The sequence below is a fragment of the Camellia sinensis genome, chromosome 6, assembly GCF_055761805.1.
Source record: "Camellia sinensis isolate YWXY chromosome 6, ASM5576180v1, whole genome shotgun sequence".
In the NCBI taxonomy this organism is placed as follows: Eukaryota; Viridiplantae; Streptophyta; class Magnoliopsida; order Ericales; family Theaceae; genus Camellia; species Camellia sinensis.
Genome location: NC_138966.1, coordinates 154,416,888 through 154,444,659, shown reverse-complemented (window position 1 = coordinate 154,444,659; position 27,772 = coordinate 154,416,888). Strand labels below are relative to the sequence as shown.

The 27,772-nt window shown below is 35.6% G+C and overlaps 2 protein-coding genes and 1 long non-coding RNA gene across 6 annotated transcripts; 1 reads left to right on the top strand and 2 right to left on the bottom strand.

Moving 5' to 3' along the window:
- Window positions 1–6,185: 6,185 nt before the first annotated feature.
- Window positions 6,186–9,442, bottom strand: LOC145792143 (uncharacterized). Its single transcript, XM_082872700.1, has 2 exons — window positions 9,042–9,442; window positions 6,186–6,969 (listed from the first exon to the last, which is right to left on the bottom strand). Exons 1-2 carry the CDS (start codon window positions 9,357–9,359, stop codon window positions 6,613–6,615), a joined length of 675 nt encoding a protein of 224 aa, XP_082728826.1. The 5' UTR covers window positions 9,360–9,442; the 3' UTR covers window positions 6,186–6,612.
- Window positions 9,443–11,398: 1,956 nt separating this feature from the next.
- On the top strand, window positions 11,399–27,373 carry LOC114273592 (uncharacterized). Of its 2 annotated transcripts, XR_014331304.1 has the most exons (3): window positions 11,408–11,610; window positions 14,177–14,392; window positions 27,151–27,373. It is a non-coding gene; the product is annotated as an uncharacterized LOC114273592 (long non-coding RNA). The 2 variants fall into 2 exon arrangements; XR_014331305.1 differs by lacking the exon at window positions 27,151–27,373 and having other exon boundaries at window positions 11,399–11,610; window positions 14,177–14,599.
- LOC114304762 (uncharacterized) lies at window positions 19,891–25,948 on the bottom strand. Of its 3 annotated transcripts, none has more exons than XM_082872701.1 (9): window positions 25,733–25,948; window positions 25,489–25,549; window positions 24,880–25,319; window positions 24,423–24,553; window positions 24,102–24,312; window positions 23,773–23,855; window positions 22,352–22,406; window positions 22,174–22,253; window positions 19,891–22,072 (listed from the first exon to the last, which is right to left on the bottom strand). In XM_082872701.1, the coding sequence occupies exons 5-9, from the start codon at window positions 24,223–24,225 to the stop codon at window positions 21,905–21,907; spliced, it is 510 nt and encodes a 169-aa protein (XP_082728827.1). In that variant the 5' UTR covers window positions 24,226–24,312; window positions 24,423–24,553; window positions 24,880–25,319; window positions 25,489–25,549; window positions 25,733–25,948; the 3' UTR covers window positions 19,891–21,904. The 3 variants fall into 3 exon arrangements, 2 of the variants coding, with proteins under 2 accessions (XP_082728827.1, XP_082728828.1); XM_082872702.1 differs by having other exon boundaries at window positions 25,233–25,319; XR_014331303.1 differs by lacking the exons at window positions 19,891–22,072; window positions 25,489–25,549; window positions 25,733–25,948 and adding an exon at window positions 23,241–23,322 and having other exon boundaries at window positions 22,079–22,406; window positions 24,880–25,168.
- Window positions 27,374–27,772: the final 399 nt, after the last annotated feature.

Genomic DNA, 27,772 nt, shown 5'->3' with positions numbered 1-27,772 from the left:
TTGATTCGAAATAAATTAAAGATGGATCTGATCAAAGATTGAACGACTGAGATTGTTTTTATTTTATAATCCCACATTGAACAAAGAGAAAAAAAGTGAGTTGTTTCACTTATATAAAATGAATCTTAATATTGTAGTGTTGTGCATGTTTCAATTTAAGACAGTTTAAATTTTAAAATTAAAATAACATTTAAAAATTTTAATTAATTATTTTTTGTATAAGTTGGTTGGTCATTTGACCTAATTGATTAGGCTGAACCGTTTTTGGTTTGACTGATTTCTCATACTGATTTTTTTAATTTTAAACAATTAAATTTTTTTCCATTGGCTAGCTTCTACGTAACCATTTAAAGATAAAACTTTAATTAGTTTATGATTTATTTTATAATTCCACATCGAGAGAAGAAAGAAACAGTGAGTTGTTTCACTATAAGAAAAGTGGACTTAAAAGACGAAAGCATTTGCGACGGCACACTTGCTATCTCAAAAAATGACTTTTTGCGACGGCACAACTTGCTGTCACGAAAAATGTGAGTTTTTGCGACGGCACAATATGTTGCCACGAAAAATATGAGTTTTTGCGACGTCACAATTTGCTGTTTCTAAAAAATAGAGTATTTGCAACGGCAGAAAATGCTTTCGCGCAAAAATGAGAGTATTTGCGACGGTAGAAATTGCTGTATCAAAAAATGTGAGTTTTTGCGACGGCACAATTTGCTGTCGCTAAAAAATTGAGTATTTGTGACGGCGAAAAATGTTGTCGCAAAAAAAAAGAGAGTATTTGCAACGGCAGAGATTGTTGTTGCAAAAAAATAGAGTTTTTGCGACGGCACCAGTTGCAGTCTAAAAAAAAAAAAATGAGTTTTTGTCACTGTAATAAGTACCTTTGCAAAAAAAAAAAAAAACATATATATATATATATATTGTGGCTTTGAAACGGCTTCATATATATACAATCACAAAATGGCTTGAATAAATGCAACGATATTTTTTCTGTTGCAAAAATAAATTAAAAAAAACGATGTTATCTTACTCTTTGGATATAACATTTCTCTTTTCATCCATTTTTTCATCTTCATGTCTCTCTCTCTATCTCTCTCTCTATCTCTCTCTCTCTTTTCTCTTTCTCTCTCTCTTACTCATCACTCTTCTCTGTCTGTCTGTCTGTCTGTCTCTATCTTTGTCTCTCTCTCTCTTTTTCTCTTTGTGTCTCTCGCTCATTGGTCTTTTCTCTTTGTCTCTCTCGCTCATTTCTCTTCTATCTATCTCTCTTACTCACCTTTCTTCTCTCTCTGTCTCTTTATTTTTCTATGTCTTTCTTTCGTTCATCTCTTTTCATTCTTTTCTCTCTCTCTCTCTCTCTATCTCTCTTGCTCATCTCTTGTTTCTCCTTTTTTTTGTGTCTCTCTCTCTATCTCTTTTTCTCTCTGTCTCTCCCTCTTTCTCTCTATGTGCTTGTCTCTCTCTCTCTCTCTCCCCCATTATGTTCATCTTGCTTACTCACTTCCTCCCTTCTACTCTATTTACCAAGCTTCTTATCGATTTATCGATCCACTACAAGAAAATGCACTTTTAGCGACCACTTTGACTTTATCTCTCGCTCATCATTCTGTCTCTGTCTCTGTCTCTGTCTCTCTCTCTCTCTCTCTCTCTCTCTCTTCTCTATTTGTCTCTTTCATCTCTCTCTCACCACCCATCTCATCTACTACTTTCACCACTACTGCAAATGCCATTCCACTACCCATTACTATTACCAATATTGCCACTCCACCTCTACGACTACCATTACTATCACCATCACTATCACTCCACTACCACCACCACCACTATTGTCACTACTACCATTACCTCTCCCCCACCACTGCCACTCCATCTCCTCTACCACTACCACAACTTCACCACTAATCTCCTCCGCCATCATTACTACCACCACCGCCACCTCTTATTCACCACCTTCACCACTACTGCCGCTCCCTCTCTTCTACCACAAAAAATTAGTTTATGATTTTTAGTAACAAAAAAAAAATGGGCCACAAAAAAATATTTTTCATTAACCATAAAAAATTAATTTTATTTTAATGAAAAATATTTTTTAATAAAATATTACCCCTACTTTTACCAAATAAAATTTTTTTTTCATTAAAATAAAAATGAAACAAATAAATTTTTAATCTTAATAATTAAAAAAAAAAGAAAATTTCATTAACTATAAAATTTTCATTAAAAATTAAACTTTTCATGACATATAAAAAGTCAGCCGTTAAACATATTTAACTTTACACGATACTCAGGCCAAGTTTGGGAAGACTAAATAAGTGCACTTTTTGTCTTTTTTGACTAAAAAAGTGAAAGGAAAAAGATAGTTGTTTGGGATAAATTTTTGACTTTTTATGAAAATGTGTGTAATATAATATTAGTAGACATGATAAAATGTTTGTCTTGCCCTTCTCACCTGACACACCAGGTCAGGCGTACGTGTCCTGTCAGTGAGTGGTGACAGTTGCACTCCACTGTGCAACGTAAACATAATTCAAACTTTTTTTCCCAATTTCCGGTGACAATTGCACTCCACTGTGCAACGTAAACATAATTCAAACTTTTTTTCCCAATTTCCTAAACCTGTGCAACGGTCAAACATGTGTTTCTATTTTTTTATTCATTATTTTCATTATTTTCTTCCTTTTATCATTGTTTTCCTAAACATGTGCAACGACCAATTTGTTTTTTTATTTTCCTTATAACATTTTTGTTTTTATTATTTTCCATTTTGAAAGAATTTATTTTTTTAATTTTGTTCCTTTTACCATTATTATTTATTTTATTCCTTTCCTTTTTTATTATTATTATTTTTTGGTTTGCATTCTTTTCCTTTTAACATAATTTCTTTTTCTTTCTGTAGTCAGTACTTGTCCTTTTAACATTATTTTTTTTTCTTTTCGTTTGTTTATTCAATTTTTTTTTTCATTCTTTTCGTTATAATTTTTGTTTTCTTTCTGTTCCTTTGTTAGTCAATATTTCTTTTTTATTCTTTTTCTTTTTATTTCTTTTCCTACTAACATTTTTTTTTATTGTTTTCCTTTTAACATTATTAATTTGGGTTTATTGTTTTCCTTTTTTTTATCATTTTTAATTTGGATACAAAACTTTATCAACTTCCTACTGAGAAGTATTACAAATTCAGAAAAGCAAAACAAATTAACAATAAGTGATAATATAGATTTGAATCTGAGTTACACACATTATAAATTTAACCAACATTAATGTCTGTTCAATTATTCGTGTTCCGCTGCTGGGCTAGTTCGTACGTAATGTTCGCTCGCACAACTGTCATTGCGGGGTCGGAGTCCCCTTCCTCAATCACATCGGCAACCCGTGTGTATTCGTCGTAGTCGGGCATTTCGGGGGCCACGTATTCGGTGCTATTTGCGATAGGAACTGTGACCTCATCAATGGCACGGTTTCGGCGTATGAAGTTATGTAACGCCATCGACGCACATACGAATATCACTTGATTAGAGAAACTTAACTTCTGAATATTCCGCAATGCCCCCCACTTCGACTTCCACGCACCAAATGTCCGCTCGATACAACTATGCAATGACGAATGTGCCTTATTGAATAGTTCGAACTCATTTTGTGGTCTTCGATTTCGATGGGCACTTTGGTGATACCTATACCCCTTGTATGGGGTTAGGTACCCTGTCTTGTTGCTGTAGCCACTATCCACCAAATAGTATTTTCCTGCAACGAACATTTTTTTAAAAACATGTTATTTGAGAAAAATAATTTGCGTCAATTTTTTAAAAAACAGAGCTATGTTTAGGTTGTGAAGAACCTAAATTTACACAAAAAGAAAAAGAAAAAAAAAACAGATAGTAGTTCGATTAAGCTCCCAACATATTTTCAAGAACCTAAATTTGTGATATACATCTAAAATTCACTACAGTTTTAGATTCATACAATCAATACCATTAATGCTAAATTGAAAAGAGATATCAGTCACAACAAAAATTTAGGTATTGTTAATAGGTGCATAGATAATTAAAGAATAGGTGCATTGATACCAGCAAATTCATATAGGTCTTTTTTTTTTTAATATATATAATCTTCTTCTCCCATGTGCTTCCTTCTTGACTAGTTTTCATCACTGCATTTTATCCAAATTTGGGCCTTGTGTGTGTGTTCCTAGTTTTCAAGGATTATTATGTTGAATTGGTCCTCATACTGCAAGTTGCTTCGTAGTCATAGTGCCATGGCATCCAACTGCAGGCACAGAATCAATCCCTGGTAAATTACATGGCAATTCAGACAGAGATTACACCTGAAATGCGAGGCATATTGATCAACTGGCTAATTACGGTAGCAAGTATGAATGTGTACTATGTCTTATATTATTTTAAAATTAAACTACTTTGTTAAATAAAATATAATTTTACCAGGTGCAGGGTGCGGGAAGCGATGTTTAGGTTCGGTTGTCACGTAGTGCAACACCCTACTGTCATGCATGCTCCCGTCCAAACCGGCTGACACAAACGTGAAACACAAATCGAAGTCACATACGGCCAGTATGTTCTGTGTTGGGACGCCTTTCCGACCGTAATACGAAGTGGCGTACTCTTCCGAGACACGAGCCATCACGTGTGTCCCGTCTAGTGCACCGATGCAGTCCTACACAATGCACCATTACGCAGAAAGTATAAATAAAAATTCATGGTCTATGTCGTCACTGTGATATTTAAAATTTTGTGAAACAGTGTCACCTTGAATGGCCGGTATCGCCATTGCGATTGTAAATGCGGGTGGCCCCCCTGTTGCACTTGCTCAGGCGTAAGACTCCTACTATGAACCGCTGTGAACGGTATCATAACTTTCAAAACCTCATGGAAATGCCGTGACAATGTCTCATTCGAGTGTTGGAACCGTTCTTGCAAATCTTTCAACTTCATTCCCTGCAATGCACAAATGAAAATGGCTACCTTCTCTTCTAGCGGAACGCCATGCTTCCGCTGTGGCAGTGTCAATCCAAAACTATGAAGAGTCTCGCATAACATCAAGAACACTGGTTTGGACATACTGATAGCATCTTCAAACCGGCCTTGGTGCCCGTTAAACAACTCGTACATCCATAAACGTCCCGAAAGTATTGACGTATTTCGAGGTACTCTGTGATAATGGTTGTAGTAATATGTAGCTGCACTGTTATATGCCTCTAGCAAGTTGTGATCAGTTTTGACCACCATTTCCCGTGCAATTTCATTGACAGCTTCCCGGGATGCATTTCTGGGCACAGTGTAACACGACCTGCGTCGTCTGCCATTTTGGAAACCTATAACGCAAAATATAAAGAGCCAAGCAGGTTTATCAAAATATACGAGGCTGCCTATCAACAAAAGTATAATGACTTTGGACAATAAAAGAAGCAAATTGGGCCGAGGGTAAAAAAGGAGACAACCACACTGATTTGTGGTGTTATATAAAAAAATGAAAGATGAGATGAGCGAAGATTGTGCTCGGACCTTTGAAGCCAAAGTTTCTACTGATTTGTGGTGTATATACAGAAATGGAAGATGAGCATGTGGTCTTATATGCAGAAAGGGATTCTCTTCTTTGAAAGTGGGACCTTTGAAATTACGAAGGACAACAACTTCACGTGGTGTCCATGCAGATTGGACAACACACAAATTATTGGGGCGTGCGTAAGAAAGCCACCAAATTATTGGTGTATACGAAAGTGTATATTGTGCCGACAAAACAGTTACATCAATGCACGAATTTAAAGCCAAATTATTGGTCTGTGGTATGCTCACAGTGTAGTGGGTCCTAGTATATGGACTCAAACCTTTGTTGACAATTTTTCCAATAGTGCTACAGCAAATTGACAACACTTCAAAAAATATAAAATATACATTGTATGGGCAAATGCTAATTTATGTTTTAATCACCTTGAACTCACAAAAAATTGAGAGAAAGAGAGAGAGATGAACTCACAAAAACACTTCTCAACTGCTAATGGAATTAAAGCAAGATCTTAATTGGACTGTTGCTTAATTGGACAGTTGCTTACTAAAAAATGCACGAAATTTAAAAGGCAGCAACAAGCACATACTACAACATCAACATCATCACACAAATATTATATCAACTGATAATGTCCTAAAAATTCCATGAACAATGAAATAGTTTTTGGGAGGGAAGGAAGGATAAAGAAGCCACACAGAAACATTAATAAAGAGACAACTTATTTGCTGGACTGTCTCATAACCAGCCACCACCCATTCCGGAATTTGCTGCTGATGGGCCACCGATGCATTGCTCACGGGACTTCTTCGTTCGCAACCAAGCAATGACAACTGCGTCTGTAGGAATCTCCATCATTAAGGCTTGATTTGCCGGGTTGTCAAGTACCGATTGAGCAAAAGGAACTAGCGGGTCTTGCGGATCGAGCCCTTCCAGCGAATACAACCTTCTGATACACTTCTGAATGAGGGACTGTGCCGAATCTGCGTACTCATGTGAGACGCGGATTTGTCGTTGTTGTAATTTCACGGAGGATGCAAGGTTTTCCATACTACTCGCCAACAGAGAAGCTCCCTCACTCTGCCCTTTTTTCCGCTATGGGTGTGTTGGGCCTGGCAACTTGCGTTTGCTCCTGCCACTTGTTGGTGTGTCGTCAGCGTTAATTCCCGATGACGCAGCATGCACGGTTGCCGGCGTGCCATCCTCTTGCGCAACAGTGTCGTGCACAGTGTGTTCATGCTGCGCGGAAGGCTGGAAAGCGGGTAACCCGCTGCTGTCCTCGCAGTCTTCTTCAAGCGCCGCCGAAGTACCGTCATCGGTTGCCACAGGTTCGAACGCTGCACCTGGTGTCCATGCATATTTTCCGGTTGCCGTAGCGCCTTCGTACACCCTTCGCATGAGGTCCATGAGCTCCAACGGTTTTGTTTTGAACTTGATCGCATTCTTGTCAACCTAGGGAAAACACAAAACAAAATATCCATCAATAATAATTTGTGGCAAGTGATGGTCATTTTACCGGCAGCAGAAACGTTAGAAATCATAGTGAAAAGGAAATTAATGACTATGAGATCTGAAAGACAATCAAGGTAACAATCCTAATTAATATAATTATATTCTTAAGTACACAAATAGCAGCAGAAATTGATCCTATTCGGCAGCATGCATGCTTCACCAATTACTACTAGTTGTCATAATGGCTGGATACATATTCCACTTATGCTCCAAGACTGCTAGGCAAAGTCAGGCCATTTGAGATGTAATACACGAAATTGTTGCAGCTGATTCTACAAACTGGCAGGTTTCCCAGTTGCAACAATTTTAGGAACATTTCTTGCATCTGTGTAAGCAATGTGGACCATACCAACACTGCAAACTAAAGCCAAGTTTGGCTTTCCTAAAGCTTTTCAAAGTCTCATAAAATATGTTTCAGCATAGTAACACGTAGACACTGTTTTGACAATAAAGTATAAAGCTCGACTATAGAAATTAAAGGTCTGGTTAAAGGGTTGGGTTATCACATCCATTTTCAAGTAAGGGAAGATTGTGTGAATGACTTAAAGGCAACCAATAAATGATCTAAAACATATTTGCTCATATCTGGGTTGTTCCAATGCGCGCTCCCATTGCTCACATTTCTCCAGCAAAACTGTTCAATACTCAACGTAATATCCCTAAATCACTGAGCTTACCATAAAAGAAAAAAAAAAACAAAAAAAAAATACCACTTCAGTTTTTAATTGCAATACAGAAATTATGGAGCCATGAGAATATCCATTTCCAAAAGTAAGGGAAGATGTTGTGATATTCTTGTCAACCGTATTGTTAGCCTTCAACTCAATATGAGCGAACATTGAAGTGTTATATGCGATAACGCAAATATCCATCAATAATAACTCAACTCAAATGAATGGAGAATTATAAAGTTCCTCACCATACAAATTTCATACATGAGATTTTTTAAATTCTTTTCTTCTTCTTCTCCTGTTTTATTTTTTTTATTTTTATAGAGATCCCAACATAAATCCACAAATTTGGGGGCATAATGAGAGTTTTAAACAAAGCATAATTTTGAATTATAATGAAATTGCCGTGGGTCATTTACCAAAGTCAGTAATTGACTCAAACACAATTCGAATAATTTTGAATTTGCCCCAAATAAGAAATGGATAAATCATTTGCTTCAAGAACAATTTTAAATTACTAAGGTTCGGTTTGATCTACAAAAAAAGATAAATCAAGTATTAAAAAAATGAAAGCTCAAAGAATGCCAAAAATGCAACACTGAGTCATACTAATGTGATCAACAAAACAACGTAAATTTACAAAACAAATAACGTATTTCAAGTAATGCTTCAAAATAGAACAATTCTTATCAAATGTTGAAGCCAAAGAGGCAAAATTATCCAACAACATTAGCTTCAAGATGGTTTTACCAAAGTCAAGGAAATAACCCAAAAATAATAATAACAATTAAAAAAATGTTGAATGAATGCCCCAAATTCATAATTTGCCAAATTCATAATTTGTGACTCTGCTGCCAAGGAAAAAAATTAAAGCTACAATACCCATTTCTCATTATCAATTCAGCAATAATTATTAACCCTCCAGTACCGAATTATGCAGTTCTGACTTTAAAAAAAAAAATCAAATTGACAATGATCAGCAAACGTCAACAACAATAACCTAATGTATGCAAAGGCAATGACCTAATTCCAAAAGACAACCCAAACAAGCAAATACCAAAGCAAAAAAAGTCATGAAAACCATTAACCCCACCAAAAAGTCGCAATGCATCAGCAACCCCATTTCGTCCCCCCTCCTTGCTTTAAATTAATAATTACATACGTGGTCAAATAACTAGCAGCGACAACATAATTCCAATAAGATCATAATATTCCCCCTTCCATTCATTATTCAACCACAGGAAGAACTTTATCTGACATAACTTTGATCGTTAAAGTTGTAATAATAACAGTCTAAGTATCCATGTAAATGACGTAAGTAAAACTCAATGGAAATGTTACCTTTTCGTAATGCGCCCACCAGTCGTCAGATGCTTGTATCAAACCCGTGGATTCATTGTAACTGATGCCGGTTGGCCCATGCCTGCTGTCCATCAGTTTTGACCACGACTGCCAATCCTTTTTCAGCGACGCGTACTTGTTCTGCAGTTGCTTGACGTCATGCAGCTTATTTGTACGGTCCACAAAGCCCTTGCTTACAGCTCTATATCCATGCATTGTCATTGTATGGAAGCTCCCCTTGAAACCAACGTCCAACTCTTTGATAACAAGTTCCAAAAAAATCCGCACTGTGTCGGAGTCCCAAGCTGCTTTATGCATGTTTGCGGACTGCTGCTGTGTCTGTTTACTACCGCGCTTGCGTAAAGATTTGGAAGGCGTCGACTGCGTTTGGGACTGCTCCATTTGCGTACTACAATGCAACAACAATTATGGTATACGTGAAAAATCGAAAAGCTTGAAACTCATACTAGGAATAAAAAAAAAACATATAAACATTTGTGAAACAGAGCTAAATTAGCCAAAAGGGACTGCAGATTATAGTGTAATAGGTTAAACTACTATTAATTTGAGTTTTATAGTTCAAACATCAATTTTTGTTAATCTTTTGTTAATGAAAATGAACTGATAGTTTAAATTAAAAACAAATCAACAAAATCCTGCATATTTTTACCTATTAAACTAAGATAAAAACAATGCATATTATAACTTCAATTTTAGAACAATATGGTTCATAGAATAGCTCATCAATTAGTGTATTTACAAGTAGTGTGCATTAACTAAAAGATTCATTCTGATAAGAACAAACAATCGGGGAATCACTATCAGAGAACAAACAATAAATGCAGGCTCACCTTTAAACTTTTAGAAATTCATTATCTTAGATTTATAAAAATAAAAAAACATAGAAAGAATTAGGATCCTCAATATGGTATGTGAACTGGTGCAGATCCATCATTAAGAGTTGTTGGGAGTCGACAAGGCATCAGATGAAGCATTTGAAAATATTTTGGTTCAGAAGCTAAACATATATATATATATATATATATATATATTTTCGTGTGTAACAGAGCTAAATTAGCCAAAGACATACACACTAGCAATGTTAGAGCATTGCCAATGAGTTGCAAAAACAACTACGAAACCCATAATATGACAGTTTGGGCCAAAAAAAGTAATCCAGTTGCATGCTATCATGCCAAAACTTGCAGATCAGCATCCCACTAGTTTTCTTTCTTCCATTTCTCCCACCCTCATCTTTTCCACCAAAACTCTATCAAATAGAAAATAATTTTTTCATAACAAAATTCAAAAATTACAACAACAATTCGTAGACACACAACAATCACAACAACAACGACAATTAAGAATTTTATGCAACTTCAGAAAAATTTCAAGTAATTTCTCAAAAAAAAGCACAAATATAATTGCAGAAAAAGAAATACATGGAAAGGTTTTCAAGGTCCGACATCTTCTTCCCTGATATTCTTTTTACCCATCTTCACAGAGAGATGGGTCGATTGTGAACTTCGAACCGAAATCGTGAGAGATGCTTACATCGTGAAACAGATCGCCGAACCCAAATGAACATCTTACAACCAGATCTATAGATCTGGTTTGGGTTTCGGATTCATAGAGGGTTTCGGTAGAGAGAAGAGAGGGTTTCAGTGTTAGAGATAAAAGAAGAGAGGTAGAAAAGAGGAAAAGTTTTGGAACAGAATCAGAGAAAGGAGAGCGAGAGTGAGAAAATTAATTTACGTGGAAGAGATGTTACCTTGTAGTTAGGGAGAAACGGGCTGGCGTGGTGTAGATCTGGTCGGAAGTGGTGTAGATCTAGGCGACGGATTGTCCGACAGTCGTCGGTTACTACTAATTTGCGATCGAGTCGAGCTCGGACTTCCCCACGGCTGTTGCGGTGCTGCACGGTGAAGGCTGCGACGGAACTCCGGCAGTCGGTGGTGTGGATATCTCCGCAGACGAATTGTCCCCTTTTGTGGCTATCTCTGCAGAACTGGACTGATAGAGAGAGACAAAGAGAGAGAGAGAGAGAGAGGGGGAAGGGGATATTCGGGTGAGAGGATAATATTGTGTTGAGGAAGGGATAAAAAAACAGGGGTAAAATAGTATTTTTACCCTCCCTAGGTTAGACACAATTTTGGCCACCCAAAAAATGAAAATACGATAACTTTTTGACTTTTTTAATGACTTTTTGACTTTTTAACTTTTTCTTAAAATCCCAAACTTGGCCAATTTCTATCGTGAAAGCTATGATCCAAAAAAAATAGTGCCAAAATTAAGAAAATTCAGGCGCCAAATGCCAAAACAAATATTAAAAAAAATATATATCAAATTACATTGACTTTTGGCTTCTTCTAACTTCTTTTAATCAAAAAGAAGATAAAAGGGTCCATCAAAAGGCATGTAAAAGAGAGGGAGCGAGAGTGAGAGACAACGGCCAGAAGCTCCACCGCTGCCACCGCCGCCCAGCGCCACCTTTGCACAAGAGGGCATCAAATCGGTATTGGGACATCGATCAGAATACCCTCCAATATTGTGAAGAGTCTGCGATTAGGTAACTAAAAAGCTTTTTTCTTGAATTTTTTGATTTGTTGTTTTGTCTAATGCCCACCATGAACCAATGAGGACAAAAACCAAACGCAGAAAATTAAACACGATGCACAAAATTGCTTCCTTCTTCTCAGTCTTCCTCTGTTTTGGAGTTGTTTATGCGAATCGTATATGTGAATCGTATCTGTAATTGGGTTTTTCTTACAAAAAATCAAATATTGGAATCTAGTTTTTTTTTTTGCCCCTTCAATGTGATATGGGTTTTGCTTTATTTTTCGTCTTATCCCAAGTGTTGTTTTCCTCTCACGTTAAGCATTGGATTTGACGTAGCTGAGCTATTTTATGACTGTTATTCATACATCCACCTCCATTATTGGGTTTCTTTACACTGTCATTTACTTTTTGAAATCTTGATTTCTTTGAGTTTGAAAAAAGGGGAAAAAAGGCGAAAAAAGAGGAAAGAGAAAGAAAGAAAGTAAAGAAATCTTGTGAGATTATTGTTATTATTATTATTATTATTATTATTATTATTTGGAAGGATTCGGGGGATACCTGCTGCCCTTAGGGACATAAGTTACTGCTACACCTATAAACTGCCACGTTTTGGTCAGGCCATGACTTTTCCTCTTATTGTCTTTGTGTGAACCATTATGCTTTCCAAAGTTTGAAAAGCTATTTCCTGAAGGATTTGTGCTCTTTAATATAGTAGTTGTAAAATAAGAAAGAGAAAAAATCTCTCACACTCAAGGATGGAGTGGGGACTAAGGTATGTATAAAAAAATTTAACTTAATTTTAATACATAATAGAATTTGTATTTGTTTAATTCATTTCTTAATGGATTTGAATTTTTTTTTTTTATAAATAAATCTTTGGGTTTAGTTTGATTATTTGATTAATGTTTGATTACAATTCTAGATTATAGATTATTTGATTTTTTCAGCTTATTTAACTCAGAAAAAGTGAGATTACTTGTAATTTTTTTCAACTTAGGAATGTGCCCGAATTCATTTAAAATTAAGTGGAATGGGTTTGAATTTTCAATTTAGAAGCTAAATAGTATAATGATAGTAGAAAGAAATGAGATAAAGAGAGATTATTTTTAATTAAATTCCATGCATATATAATAATTTAGTTGCCATTTTTATTTTTTAATATTAGCAAAGATATGTATCAATACTAACATTGAGAACACTAGGAAAATGAAATCTTAGAATATCACCATAGTGTATTTGCTAATCATTTTTCACAGTGGTGGAGGTTGTGCCTCTTTGAGTTGGTTCAGACCATGGTTGTTTTGTTGTGGTTATGCCTTTAATTGGGTTGCTTCAAGCCATGATTGTTTAGTTTGGTTGTCAGGTGGCATGAGAGGTGTCACACTCTTCATTGTTTTCATGAAAATATTGTTGGCTTAGAATTTCAGTCTTAATTTTTTTTTTAATACAATTCCAAAAGGATGTAGCCATGGCTAGAACTCTATTTTTGTGTATATAACCTACTCTACTACACACTTAATTTAATTAATTGAAAAAGTTGTGGGTGGGTTTACTGAATCCTGTAGTAACTAAACACACGCGATGCGACTTTATCTATAGGACTGCTATATTTATCAATTTATGCAGTTGTTGCCAGACTTCAGGATATTTGAAATGGTCATAAACGAGAAAATCCACAGAAATTGTGCAATATATCTGTAGCTTTACCTAATAAAATGCAAAACTAAATACCAAAAAAAGATTGAAAAAATAAAAAACATGGAGAGAAGTTGCTAAGTGATCACAGAAGCATAACGTGTGCAGAAAAGGCAAAAGATCATTATAAAGTAAAAGAAAGCAGAATTAAAGAAAAAGAAAAAAAGCAACCATTGTAGAACAGGTTCCTACAATGAAGCTGGAATGTTCTTGAAATAGAAGCTCCCATGTAAGAGGGAAGTTTGTGGTGTGGCACACCAGCCAGCTACCTAGATACTGGACATTTGAGCATTTACATTTGAATTGTCAAATGGATTGATACTTGAGGAAGATATTGGAGTGACACTTTGGAGCTACACAAATATTTATAATAAGGCTACTCCTTTAATTTAAACAAGTTTGAGGGGTGTCTAGGATTCCTAGTGTTGTGGAGTGGGTTCGAATCTTGGAATTGGCCTCTCTACAAACAGTTTGGGGAAGGTTGCCCGCGCATTCTTATCCTAGATCCTGTTGTGAGCAGGGAACCTCATGCATTGAGTACAACCCTTTTTTATTTGTAGGAAACTAAGAGAAATATGATGTTGGAACTTTGGCCATCATGGTGCTGTTATTATTATTATTAATTCTATTTGTTGCGTTTAAAATTCGTCAGATGAGTTTGAAGTACAAATTTATTTGTTAGGGGAAAAAAAAAAAAAAACAAAGGTATAAGGTTTGAACTGCATCATTGAACAATTTTAAGCTAGTAGCATTTTCATTTATTTGTTGAACATACTTATAAAGCTCTTGGAACATATTAGAGGGTTCTCACAAGTCATATTGGTGTTAATTCTTACCTTGAAAATGCTTCTTTGCCTAAAAGATACATTAATCTCTTGTAGGTGGAATCAACAATAGAACACATCTGTCGTCATGAAGGTGATGGAGCCATTCTTGTATTCCTCACTGGTTGGGATGACATTTCTAAGCTGCTTGAAAAAATTAAAGCAAACAGTTTACTTAGAGATCCCAGCAAGTTTTCTTGTTCTTCCTCTTCATGGTTCAATGCCTACCATCAATCAATGTGAAATTTTTGATCGCCCACGTGCCAATGTGAGGTATCCATCTTTCTTGTTGAGGTTCTATCTTTTGGTAAAGATTTATGATACTTTTTTATTTTTTATTTTTATCCTTAGCGAATGAATTAAATTTATTTTTAGCATATGGATTTTTTCCAAAGTAATGTATTTTTTTCTTGTCTCTTCAATTGCTTAGCTGTGTACTCAAACTTATGGTGATTCACCATCAAGGATAGGTTTTTGTTTATTCTTTTTTTGTTTTCTTCTTCTTTTCACTGATTGGTATTGGTGTGCAAATATACAGAAGACAACATAAGTTAGAAGATGCACTCAGATTTTCATTAAATAAAATTTCATTTTTCCGATAAAAAAAATATTGGAGCCATAAGCTCTATGTAACACTTTCCTAAGTTTGATAGTTGAGACGAAGTAGAATGTATATGGATTGTTGAAAGTTGAACATGTAAATCAGAAAGAGAGGAAGAGAGAGGGATGGGTGAGAGGGGATGGGGATCATCTGAGGTGAAAGTCGTGAGGGAGAGAGAGGAGGCTTGATGGTGGGATATAGTGATGTTTTTTTTAAGGATATATTGTGTGATGGCCTTCTAGTGAATTCTGTGAAAGTGAGATCAATGGTGTGAGATAGTGAGATCAACGCTTAGCTATAGGGAGTTTTAAGAGAGAGCAACAACTAATATTTTTGATTAGCCCTTGTGCCAAAATAGTATTTACATGTGTGGAGTAATATTTCCAAACTTCGATACTTTGACATCGTACAATGTCAAATCAGAGCTTCGACATTGTTATTTTGGCATTCACCAATGCAAATGCACTTATTATATAAAAACATTTTAGTTTTTGAAATAATAGAGACAAGTATACTTCATTAAATAACAATGTTAGAGTTAGAAATTTAATTCAAAAATTAATAAAAATTTAAGTGTAGATAACATGACTCACTATGTACTAAATTTAGATTTAGACAGTATACTTTATTCTCTAATCACTTTTTAAATTACTTGACTTTTTAAAAAATTAATACCAAACAATGCCTAAGAATATGTAGTTTATGTATACATACAAGTACACACAAATACAGACAATAGGATCACCCGTGTATGTATGTTTTCAGTAGACAAACTTACTGATTTAGAACCGGATTTCACTCTAGACAAACTAGTTTCTTAAAGAAATTTAGAATTCGAGGTGTTAATGCCCCAAAATTACCAAACGGCGTCGGATTAGCATGAAACTTGGCACACACGATCGTCTTGGCACGAGAGACTTGTGCGAGAAGACGGGACTTGAATCGGGTTCCCGGTTTGGGAGTTAGAGCCGGATTTCACTATAGGCAAACTAGTTCTTTAAAAAACTTAGAATTCGAGGTGTTAACGCCCTAAAATCACCAAACGGCGTCAGATTAGCACGAAACTGGGCACACACTACCGCTTTGGCAGGTGAGACTCGAATCGGGTTCTCGGTTTGAGAGTTAGAGCTGGATTTCACTCTAGGCAAACAAGTTCTTTAAAACACTTAGAATTTGAGGTGTTGACATCCCAAAATCACCAAACGGCGTCAGATTAGCACGAAACTTGGCACACACGACCACCTTGACACGGGAGACTTGTTGGAGAAGACGGGACTTGCATCGGGTTTCCAGTTTGAGAGTTAGAGCCGGATTTCACTTTAGGTAAACTAGTTCTTTAAAAAACTTAGAATTCGAGGCGTTAACGCCCTAAAATCACCAAACGGAGTCGGATTAGCACGAAACTTGGCACACACGACCGCCTTGGCATGAGAGACTTGTGGGAGAAGACAGGACTCAAGTCGGATTTCCGGTTTGAAAGTTAGAGCCGGATTTCACTCTAGGCAAACTAGTTCTTTAAAAAATTTAGAATTTGAGGGGTTGACACCCCAAAATCATCAAACGGCGTCGGATTAGCACGAAACTTGGCACACACGACCGCTTTGGCACGTGAGACCTGTGGGAGAAGATGAGACTTGAATCGGGTTCCCAGTTTGGGAGTTAGAGCCGGATTTCACTTTAGGTAAACTAGTTCTTTAAAAAATTTAGAATTCAAGGTGTTAACATCCCAAATTCAAGGTGTTAACACTTTTAGCAACAAAAAAATTGGTCGCTAAAAGTCTATTTTTGGTTCGAAAAAGTTATCCGCGACCAATTTTTTTGGTCGCTAGTTTGGTCGCCAATTGAGGGTCGGCAAAAGTAATTCGCGACCAAAATTTTCATTGGTCGGCAAAAGTTGGATTTGCCGACTAAATTTTTGGTTGCTAAATATTTAATAACCGCGACTAATTCATTTTGTCGCTAAAACATTTTGGTCGCGAAAAGTCGCCTTTTGCCGACCAAATTTCTTAGTCGCCAATTGACACATTTCGCGACCAAAAAGTTTGGTCGCCAATTGTGACATTTCGCGACCAAATTTTTTGGTCGCCAATTGTGACATTCTGCGACCAAAATTAGTTTGGTCGCCAATTGTTACTTTTCGCGACCAAAACTGTTGGTCGGCAAAAGTGAGTTTCCACGACCAACAAAATTTTTGGTCGGCAATAGATGTATTTTTTGCGACCAAAACTCTTGGTCGGCAATTGTCATTTTTTGCGGAAAAAAATAATTTTTTTGTCGCGACTAATAAATTGGTCGCCAAAGTAGGAAAACAATACACCTGTAATTCCTAATAATTCATTCAATCCATAATAAACCTATAATTTTAAAGCATCATTCAAATTAACGGATGTTGTAGGGGCTCAATACTCCAGAACTATTTTATCTTAATATATTGTTATGCTTTGTTTACCAAAAAAGAAAACAAGGTGTGCAAAACCTCTCTAATAAATAATATCAAAATTTTCTTTTATTTCTTTCTCAAGCTATGTAAGGGCACAAGTTCATAGCATATTCATCGTCATGTGATGAATGTGTTAGGAAAGAAAAAATTATAGAAAAATAAAATATATTTTTACAAAATTATCTCATAAACTAATGTAACATCAAATAATAAATTTTAAAATTTTAACATAAAGCCAAGCTCTTCATATCTCATGTCAATCCTCATAATCATAATCCACACCATAGGCTCCGCAGCTTTCAACACCTTCACCGTAATCAGTCTTGTGGTCAAATTCATTATCATACTTTCTTATTTCGGACTCAATCTGTCGGTGCTAAACTTCTTGTTAAACTTTGTGTCGCATTTTGCAATTATGCCTTCCGTGTTGGCATTCTCGGCACCTTGGCTCTATAAAGACATTGAAATGGATGTATAGAAATACATTAGCCAACTCTCAGTGTAGCTTTGTCTCATAGCAAGTAATAAATTTCAGATTAATGGAACAAAAATAACAGTAAAATAACATGGCATCATATTGTAACTTGATTTGTTAGATTTGAAATTGAGAATTCATGTAAATATGATGAATAATCCCACCAAATGATTATTTCAATCCTTCCATCTAACTTGAGCCAAACACAGGCGGCTTATCATCATACAATTACCTGTTTTAGAAACTGTACACTACTAAAAAAAACACTTTTTGCGACCGCTATAAACCGTCGCAAATAATAAAAAACAGTCGCGAAAAGACTTTTTGCGACGGCCCATGCGACGGAAAATGGGGGTCGCGAATATGGGAGTGGCAAATACTTTTTGCGACGGCAAAGCAACGGTTGCAAATTATTTGCGACCACCTAAACTACTTATGGCGACCGCTATTTTGCCGTCGCAAAAAACAAAGAAAAACACTAACATGATCTTTGGCGACCATCTTGTTACCGTCGCAAAAAATTAAAAATAAAAATAAAAATAAATAAAAATAAATAAATAAATATGACAAGGGGAAAAGCTCCTTCATTTACATGCATTTGTTCTCCATTCCATAGTAAAAAAGAAATACTTAAATCTTGACTAGAAAAGGCATCCAAGAGTTTTTCAATCTTGAGCCGATTGATAGAAAGGGACCACCGACATATTATCAGTAGAAGACATAAGAAATAAGAAACTAATTGATGCACCTTCACTTTCTCATCTCGAATATGCTCAGGTGTAAGAGAAATAGGCTTCTCCATGGCAATTAGGCAAAGAATCTGCAGTTGGCAAGAATATATCTGTTACATCTTAAAGAAAAATGATAAACAAATTGGAGGGACTGTTGTGAATAAATTTATATATCTATCATTTTAATAGATATATAAACTGGGGATGATCCCAGTGTAGTAGACCACAAGAAGTGCTCATGTGGCAATGTTGGCATTGTTTAATTTTTGCTCTTAAATTCAATTTAAGTTCATAGCTCTAACCCTTCCCAAGCAATTAGAATAATCTTTTGTGACCTGTTCTTTCTTAGCTTTTCTAAAGGACTAACAAAAGTACCTTCAAATAAATTTCTCTGTTTGATTGAAAATAGAATCTAGAAACAACCATTTAACATGTTCAAATATAGTAATTTATAATTAATTAAATGATCACAAATATCAAATTCCATTCAGCATTTGCAGTGTTCAATTGTTTCACTGATTAGAAATATAAAATGGAGAAAACAAGACAAACTTGGCCGGTCTGTGCTTTAAGCAAGATTGCATAAGCCAATATGGCTTCCTTGTACTACATATTGAGAGAAGGAAAAGAATCAGACCAAAAAATAATAAGAAAGAAAAGAAGGGAACAACCCATAGCATCTTCTCAATCATTTCCTTTTTCTTTTCTTTATTTATTTTTTATTTTATAAACACCTGTCTCTATCTTCTAGCAGAAAAAATGAATAAATAAATAAAATCATCAACTCACTTGCTGCTGGTCAGAAGCATCCAAAAGAAAGTGAACTGAGACAAAGCCACTTGCTATGGTTTTCTCATAAAGTGTCTTGTTGACCAGAAGCTGTAATAATGCATTTCTTATAAAAATCATGTGGTAAACTAAAAACAAAAAAGGGTTAGTATGGCAATAAAGACGTCTACTTTTGTTCAAGATCAAGATCTCCACAGAAGACAGAACAAACTTGGTGAACTCACTTGATACCTATCCCATGTCTGTTTGTAACCCTAGCCACATGGGTCATATATTATAAGAGCACTGATTGCAATCACGTCTACTGGGGATGATCCCAGTGTAGTAGACTGGGGATGATCCCAGTGTAGTAGACCACAAGAAGTGCTCGTGGCAAGCACTGTGGTTGCAACCCCTGCACCTGCACCAACAGCGTCACCACTGCTGCCGGCTGCAAGTGCGGCGATGGCTGCACTTGTGTCGCTTAAAAGTCTTTTAACTTAACAATACCCCCTCTTGGTTTAGCTACCTACTTTTCTAGCCTTTACCCCTACTCTAGACACTGCCTACTCTCTACCATATCCATATATATGTATGTATGTGTTTCAAATGAATGAAGGTGAGCTAGACGAAGCAAGGGTGGTCCGTGGTGGTGTTTTCTTGCCTTTCTGGTTTGTATTCAAATTCAAATAAAAAATGCCACTATTTGAGTGCATATTCTGTTCTAGTGAGTGTTTCTTTTTTTTCTTCCTTTTTTTTTTCCCCTAAAAAATGATTTGAAATCGCCTAGAGGGTTACTATTCTTACAGATGATGAGCCAGCTTATCAAAATATCATCAGGTAAGCTTTGCCATTTTATCATTGCTTTTGACTGAAATCACCAGAACAAAAGCATGGCTCAGGATTAAATTCCAACAACAATAACGTCCATAATAATGTCATAGATGATTAACGAAGGAATTCCAAATTGGGTTGTTTTCTTGGATATCTCACTTGACTTACTGCTAGCAATGATGCACGAGCAATAAAAAGGAAAGTGGTGTTTGCTTAAAGCTGCTCTCAATTTCTAGAAAACCCAAAGTAACTTGGAACAACAGTTTTTGCTCAGCATTTGAACCCCCGTGGACATAGCCACATGAAATCAGTTTCTTTGGACTAGTTTATCAGACTGGTGGTTGAGCTCAATCATCCCAGAGTGACTTTGTAACTAAGAAAAGGCATGGAGCAAACCTATTGTGAATTTGTAACTAAGAGAAATTAACAAAGTACAATCAAGTCAGATATATTTCACAAGTGACAGTTTTAAGGTGGGCAGGGATCAAATTGAAGCTGGTTTACAGCCCCAAATTAATATACAATAGGCAATGAAATGTGAATCCCAGACCATGGAATAAGAACAAGCCAGCACCTGTATAGTAGAAAATATTTGTTTAATTTCAAAATATTTCTTAAAACTGCCACATGAGCACTATTTTGAAATAGGTAGGTAGTTTTAAGAAACTTACTAGTACTTTAATGTGAAATGATTTCGCCAATTTGTTGTGAAAATATTATGTTCTTTGCAATTACTCAGATTAACATTAGTAGCTGAGTTTACTTCTCATTGGTGGATAAATAGCCCAGCTTGTGGATGCTTTCATTCATGTTAGTCACGATCACAAAAAATAATGTCAACATGGAAACATAATAAAAATGATAAAGAAATTGTTCTTGTTCAATTTTTCCCTTCTCTCTTTTGAATGAAGACCATAATTTCCTGACATTTAGATAAAGCTGTTGTAAAAGTAGTTTAAGCAAGTTTTTGTGATGTTAGTTTAAGCAAAATGATAGCAGCAGATAGGCCATACACACAAACAATAGCAGCATAACAGCGTCAAGACTGTATTTGAACATAGCAACATGCAGCATAGCAGATAGGGCACACAGACAACATCAACTGATGCAGGGCACACCAGAGAGCAGCAGCTCAGATCATTATTTATTCCCTTCGTGATATGTATATTTATTTCTGCATATAAGAAAACACTTCTAAGAGGGAGAGGTGATGGCATGCAATGTGGGTTACAAAGATCATTACATGATAGGAAGGTTCAGGGGATACAAGTTCTTTTGAAACTGTTGTATCAGGAGCTTAGTACAAGGCTCGAAGGAAGATGACATTGGTTGGTACTCCAAATTGAGGAAATTAAAAGTGAAGTCTTATTACAAGTTGGAGGGTGACACACTTCACTTTCCTTGGAAAGGGATTTGAAAATTTGAAGGGCCCTTCTCAGTTGGTCTTTTTTGCAGGGAGATATCCCAGGTGAAAATTCTTGTAGTAGATAATCTGATCAAAAGCAGAAAAACTATTCCTAATTGGTGTTGCAAGTGCAAAGAGGGTGGGTCTGTCTGTGGATCATCTTCTTATATACTGTTGGATGGATTGAAATATTTGAGCGGTGTAACTGTCCCTTTTTTGGGTGCCTTGAGTGTTCCTACAGATGGTAGTGGTTATGTTACTTGGTTGGAAATGAGGCTTTTTACCCAAACAGAGAAAGAAAGCTTTGAACTGAGTTTTTCTTTTGTTTCCATGAAAGTAGAATTATGAATCTTTTGTGTTCTTGGTAAGAGCATTTCATAAAAGAGGTTCAGTTGCTTTCTCAACCACCTCCACAATCTCAAGACAACACAAACGATCATCAAAATAACACCATCTTAGCAATGAGACCAACATTCTAAAAAATTACAAGCTAATTATATCCACTTTAACAAACAAATGAAGCATTTCATACTAAACATACTTAGTGTATGGATGCCCACGCCAACAAGTAAACACATGTGCACAGACACAAAAACCCACACACTTTACACTCACATTGTTAATTGAAGTCTGGAAGTTTGCCCAAACAGAATGAATTAAATGGACTTTCCTGTTTGGCCCACCATATCTCCATAAGAACTACAAACAACAGTTTGAACATCAGTCAATGAATTAAAATAAACTATCATGTCCAAAGAAAATATAAAAATGAAAGAGAGAGAGAGAGAGAATGGGCACACATTGGCCAAAGCATTTAACTTTTTCGAGGAAGGGGAGTTCTCTTTTCTAATATTCCAAACCAAGGCAACCTGTACTTTTCCTGAAATTAAACAATAGACTTAACAATCTAAAAGGCCCTGGACAGACCAGTTCAAATACAAAATTTCACATTCTAAATTTAGGTACTCAGGTAGTGACCATTTCTATATCTTTCAGCATAAGGAAGGGATGTGTTGTATGTGGTCACAGCCATCTGCATACAAAATCATCTTCCATTACAAAAGCAAAAATTGCAAATCACAACCACTCAACTTTATCCATAATAAAATTCAGACAACCTGATTGTCATTAATGAAAACCGTTAGACCTTTTGTTAGACCTTTCGTTAAAAACTTGAGAACTTTTTGAAAGCATTGAGGTCTTACCATTCTAAAAACATCCACCAAAGAAGATCGCATTTCTGAAAGCATCAGTGTAACCTGATTGTCATTAATGAAAACCGTTAATTTTTAACTATTTTAGTTTTTATTTTTAATGAACTTGACAAATGAACAAAGTTATCATGCACAATACTAAGGCATACTTTTAATGTGAGATGAAGATTTTCTTCCTTTTTATTTTTTATTTATTTTTATTTTAAAGTAACTGACAATGTCACATATTAGAAGATAAGTTTTGAAAGATTATTTGGTCTCTTGAAGGTGTCCTGATGAATTCATCTCTACAGTAGAATATCAAGCAAGAAAAACTAGTCTCTAATATCATTCCAAAGATGTAACTCATAAAAGAAATTATGAATTCTATGTTAAGAAACCAGTGAAACCCAAGTAACATCATGTCTAAAAGGCAAGTCATGCCCAGATATTCAGATTTTTGGGGTGATTTTTGGGCCTGAACCCGTTTTGAAAATGATGTTAAATCCCTTGGATCTGCAATAAAGATAATATTTAAACTTGAAAATAGACAACAGCAAGCCAAAAAGTCACAAATTCTGTTAACTATAAACAGATTCAACATAGTGATATCAGATACACAAATTATTGTAAAATAAACTGTGAAGCAATGAAACTTTAAGCGTGTGCCTCACATTTACTCTTTCTACCCTCTGCATTTTGTCTTCAAGCAAAGATAGTTGTGCAGCAGAAGTCCAATGGATGCAATCAACTGGGCTGAAATGAAAAAGAAGTAACTATCTAACTATCTAAAGACGTCCACTGCACTAACTTTTTAACATGTGACAAAAATTCTATGATTACTGATTATTCAGATCTCATCAAGAAACCATAAACCAGCTAATGTACTAGGTTTCAGGAGCTAAAATATCAAGAGGTCTTGCCAAAACCAAAGTCCGGGTAGGTTCATCTAGCAACTACTTGACATTAGTTCGAAACTTAGTTAGGGTTGTCCAAAAGTGACACCATCCATTAAAATATTCACATAAAGTGTTAAACGACAAAGATCACTGGGTTTTCCCTTACCTTAAATCAGCTAATATATGTACTATAAATGCCAGGGAAGTTGATCATTCTTACAAGTTAATGAAAATTCTATAGAACAATTACACAACAATTGTAAATCATGAAGAGCAAACTCAAAAAAAGATAAGTAAGGGGATCTACATGAAGATATAGAAGTCCCCGAGCAATTCCTCTTATGATCTTGTAACGCTTATCCCAATCCAATTGTGAACGATTAATGGGATCTACATGTTTATCCAAGTAGAAGGTTGAATCAAAATTCAAAATTTATTAAATCATCTAAAAATGCACTTCAAGGATTCTAGTTTTAGGCTTTATTATATGATGAAATTGATATGTGCATCAAGATATATTTTTGCTATAGTGTCCTCTCTTTGATGGAAAGCTGCGACAATATATATATTTAGAGATGTTGTTTAGATGAAGTTGATGACAATGCAATGTATATGAAAACAACACCACAATCATACCGAATATGAAGTTATCGAGGCTTGAGTTGGTCACAAACTCGTAAATAAGAATTCTTTCTGTTCCTTCAAGGCAGAATCCTAGGAGTCTAACCAAATTCCTGTGCTGAAGCTTGGCAACTAGCATAACCTCATTCTTAAATTCTAGTTCTCCTTGTCTAGAATCATTAGATAGCCTCTTCACAGCTATTTCTTGTCTGTTTGGAAGCCTACCCTGAAGATGCACAAAATTGATGTTAAACAAATTAAACTATTTTCATCAAATAGAGAATGTAGTTTTAAACAAGAAGGATATAACTTATTTGTAATTGAATGTTCAATTACCCGGTAAACAACACCAAATCCGCCTTGTCCGAGCTTATTAGCATCAGAGAAGTTATTTGTTGCAACACTAATAGTATCAAAATCATATTGCAAGGGTTCCTCATTGCTAATTTCATCTGTATCTTTACAAACTGATGAAACAAGTTAACAATTATGTCAATAACAGTAACAAATGAAAACATAGATCTTTTAGGTAATGTTGATGACTTCCTTCAAATCATAAAATTAACCATCGTAATCGTACACCGAAATAGCATCCCAAAATTCTCCACAAGCACATTAAGAAGGGATCTTTTAATTTTCTTTCCAAGATTTATTTTTATCAAGAACATATTGAGATAATTGACGTCATTTGGATTTGTTCTACTTTCTTTTTTTTATTTGTTAATTTTTTCAACGGCAACAAAATCATATTAAACTCTACATAGAGGTCTAGATAAAACTATCTTAAACTTACTTTCAACTTCCTTCCTTGGCTTATTCTGCTTCTGCTTTCTGAAGAAGATGCAAATGCATACCGGTATGTCTCATCTCAATTTCATCTTCTTGTCAGAACTATCCATTGTTTGGCTCATAATCGAGTTGTAAGATTTCTAAATTCTCACAAGTTTCACTTAAAATTAAGCCATCAAGTTTTTGTAAATCCGTAATATTCAAGTAATGAAGCCATTCTATTGTAATTCACTTTGACTCTTCTACTATATAATCAGAGAATTTCATTTTGCATCATATAAAACCATTTGGAACAATTTCATATACATCATTCATTGAAATATCCATAAAGCACAGACTGCATTAGAATAATTTCACCTTGTTCGGCGGGTAAACTTTCTCCTTGTACCAAGTTGGCCTGTTTTGTAGATCAATAGGAACCAATTTTATCTTCTCCTGCAATCCCTGTTTTCCAAAATAAAGAAAACAAATAAATGAAAATGTGTCCAAAACAAATACACTTTATTCAAATGATATACAATCTTAACCTCTGTGTGTGTGTGTGTGTGAGAGAGAGAGAGAGAGAGAGAGCAAATTAAGCAGAAGCCAGAGCAAGAACAGTTTAGAAAACAACCTTACAGTTTCGGGTAATCCACGCACGTTGGGCTTACGGGCATATGTAGGAAATGTACAGCCTGAAAATCAAGAAATTCAAAAATTCCCAAAATCAATTTTACATGAACAAGTCCAAAAAAATAGCAAAAATTTCAAATGGGTATATTGAAACAAACACATAGATGCAACTGGGAAATGCTAAAAAAAAAAAAAATCAAAATCAAATAACCCAAAGGAAAGTGCGTTAATTCTGAACCTTATACCTTGTCGTCCCATTGAAGATTTCAGGTGGGTCTGAAGTAGAATCAAGAGCAGGTGGAAGAACTTCTTGCACACATCTGCGAGAGACAGGCACAAACAAATTTTGGAGCAAAAAATGCACAGATATATCAAGCTTCTGTTTGGTTTCCGGCAGAGGCACTAGTGGAGGAGGAGGAGAAAGTGTAGGGTTTGATAAGAAGAGAGATGAGGTTGTCACAGATATCGGCGATCTTGTCGTAGGATTTGGAAGCCATTGCGTCGTTGTGGATCGCTCACGGTTAGATCTCGGCCTAGGATTCAAATCTGATTTAGATTTCGACGATCTTCTCGGATCCGGTAGAGGCACTAGTGGAGGAGGAGGATCATCGACGGCGGTGGGTGTTTAGGAGAGAGAGAGAGAGAGAGAGAGAGAGAGAGAGAGGCACCAGCGGAGGACGGAGGAGGATCATCGATGGCAGTGGGGATCTGCGGCGGTGGCCGTGGCGATCTGTGCCGGTGGTGGTGGTCTGCGGTGAGGTGAGGCTTGGTGGTGAAGGAGAATCTGTGTGAGAGGTTTGAACAAATGGTTGTAAACAGAGAACAAGAACAGGGGCGGTGATATATATCCCACTAAAAAAACATTTCACCTTTAGCGACTAAATTTTTTTTGGTCGCAGAATCTTAACATATAACGACCAAAATTTGGTCGGCCATTGTCTACCAGTGCATTTCGATATCAAAACGACGTCGTTTTGATATCTGCGACTAAATTGTGTTAGTCGCTAAAAGATTTTACTGTTCCCGCCCAATTTTTCACCTCCTGCCATCATTTTTAGCGACTAATATTTTAAATTGGTCGCAAAAAATCACCTTTTTGCAACAAAAGTACTTTAGTCGGTAATAGTATCAACTTTTAGCTACGAAATGTTTTTTGGTCGGCAAATGTCATTTTTTTGCGACCAAAGTTTTTTTGGTCGGCAAAAGTGGTCGGCAATTGTGTAAATTCTTGTAGTGGGCGTCGAATTAGCACGAAACTTGGCGCACATGACCGCCTTGGCACGAGAGATTTGTGGGAGAAGACGGGACTTGAATCGAGTTCCTGGTTTGGGAGTTAGAGCCGGATTTTACTTTAGGTAAACTAGTTCTTTAAAAAATTTAGAATTCAAGGTGTTAACGTCCCAAAATCACCAAACGGCATCGGATTAGCACGAAACTTGGCACATATGACCGCCTTGGCACAAGAGATTTGTGGGAGAAGACGGGACTCAAATCGGGTTCCCGATTTGGGAGTTAGAGTCGGATTTCGGTCTAGGCACAATTATTTACTTAATTATCTTTCTAATTGTATAGTAGTTAAATTTTTATATTTTTTTTGTAATTAACATATTAACATATTAACATATAATTATATTGTCATTAATTATTTTTATTTTTTTTCCAGATATTTCCGGTGTAGGAGTTTGCTTCCTGTGGATTTCATGCCTGTGAAGAATGCCACTAATTTTTGTTTTTGTACCACGGAGAATGCTGAGGAAAACTTTTAATTTTGATTTATGTTATTTTGAATTGTGAATAACATTATGTATGTATTATGGAACATTATGTACTAGGTTAATTTTGTTAATGTATAGTTATGAATGCAAGAATATGTTTATTATGGAGAAATTATTATTTCTATACAGAAATTTTTATATTATTATGCAATTATTGGTTTTTTTTTTAAATTGTTTTTAATTGAATACAGGTAATTTTAATATTTTTAATTAATTTATAGCAGGTTTATTAGGTTTTTTTTTTTTTTTTTTTTTTTTTTTTTTTTTTTTTTTGTGCGTGACAGAACCAAATCGTCACAAAAAACAGGTATTTTATAATTTTTAATAAATATTGTATTTTTTTTGATGGCACCATACCGTCACAAAAAATCAATTTTTTTTTTTTGCGATCAATGCCATCGCAAAAAGAAATATATGGTCACAAAAAAAAAAAAAACAATTTACGACGGCAATTTCTACCGTCTCAAATAATACTTTTGGTGACGGTAAAATAGTGTTGTCGCACAAAGG

Bases quoted from the DNA above. Each gene is read 5' to 3' on its own strand.
- LOC145792143 (XM_082872700.1), bottom strand. From the start codon at position 9,359: ATGCATAAAGCAGCTTGGGACTCCGACACAGTGCGGATTTTTTTGGAA. The intron at 6,970-9,041 runs GTAACATTTCCA...TGTTTTCCCTAG, and splicing joins GGTGGGCGCATTACGAAAAG to GTTGACAAGAATGCGATCAA.
- LOC114304762 (XM_082872701.1), bottom strand. From the start codon at position 24,225: ATGCTAGTTGCCAAGCTTCAGCACAGGAATTTGGTTAGACTCCTAGGA. The intron at 23,856-24,101 runs GTATGATTGTGG...ATAAACATGTAG, and splicing joins CCTCGATAACTTCATATTCG to ATCCCATTAATCGTTCACAA. The intron at 22,073-22,173 runs GTGTGCCCATTC...TGTTGTTTGTAG, and splicing joins AGTTAAATGCTTTGGCCAAT to TTCTTATGGAGATATGGTGG.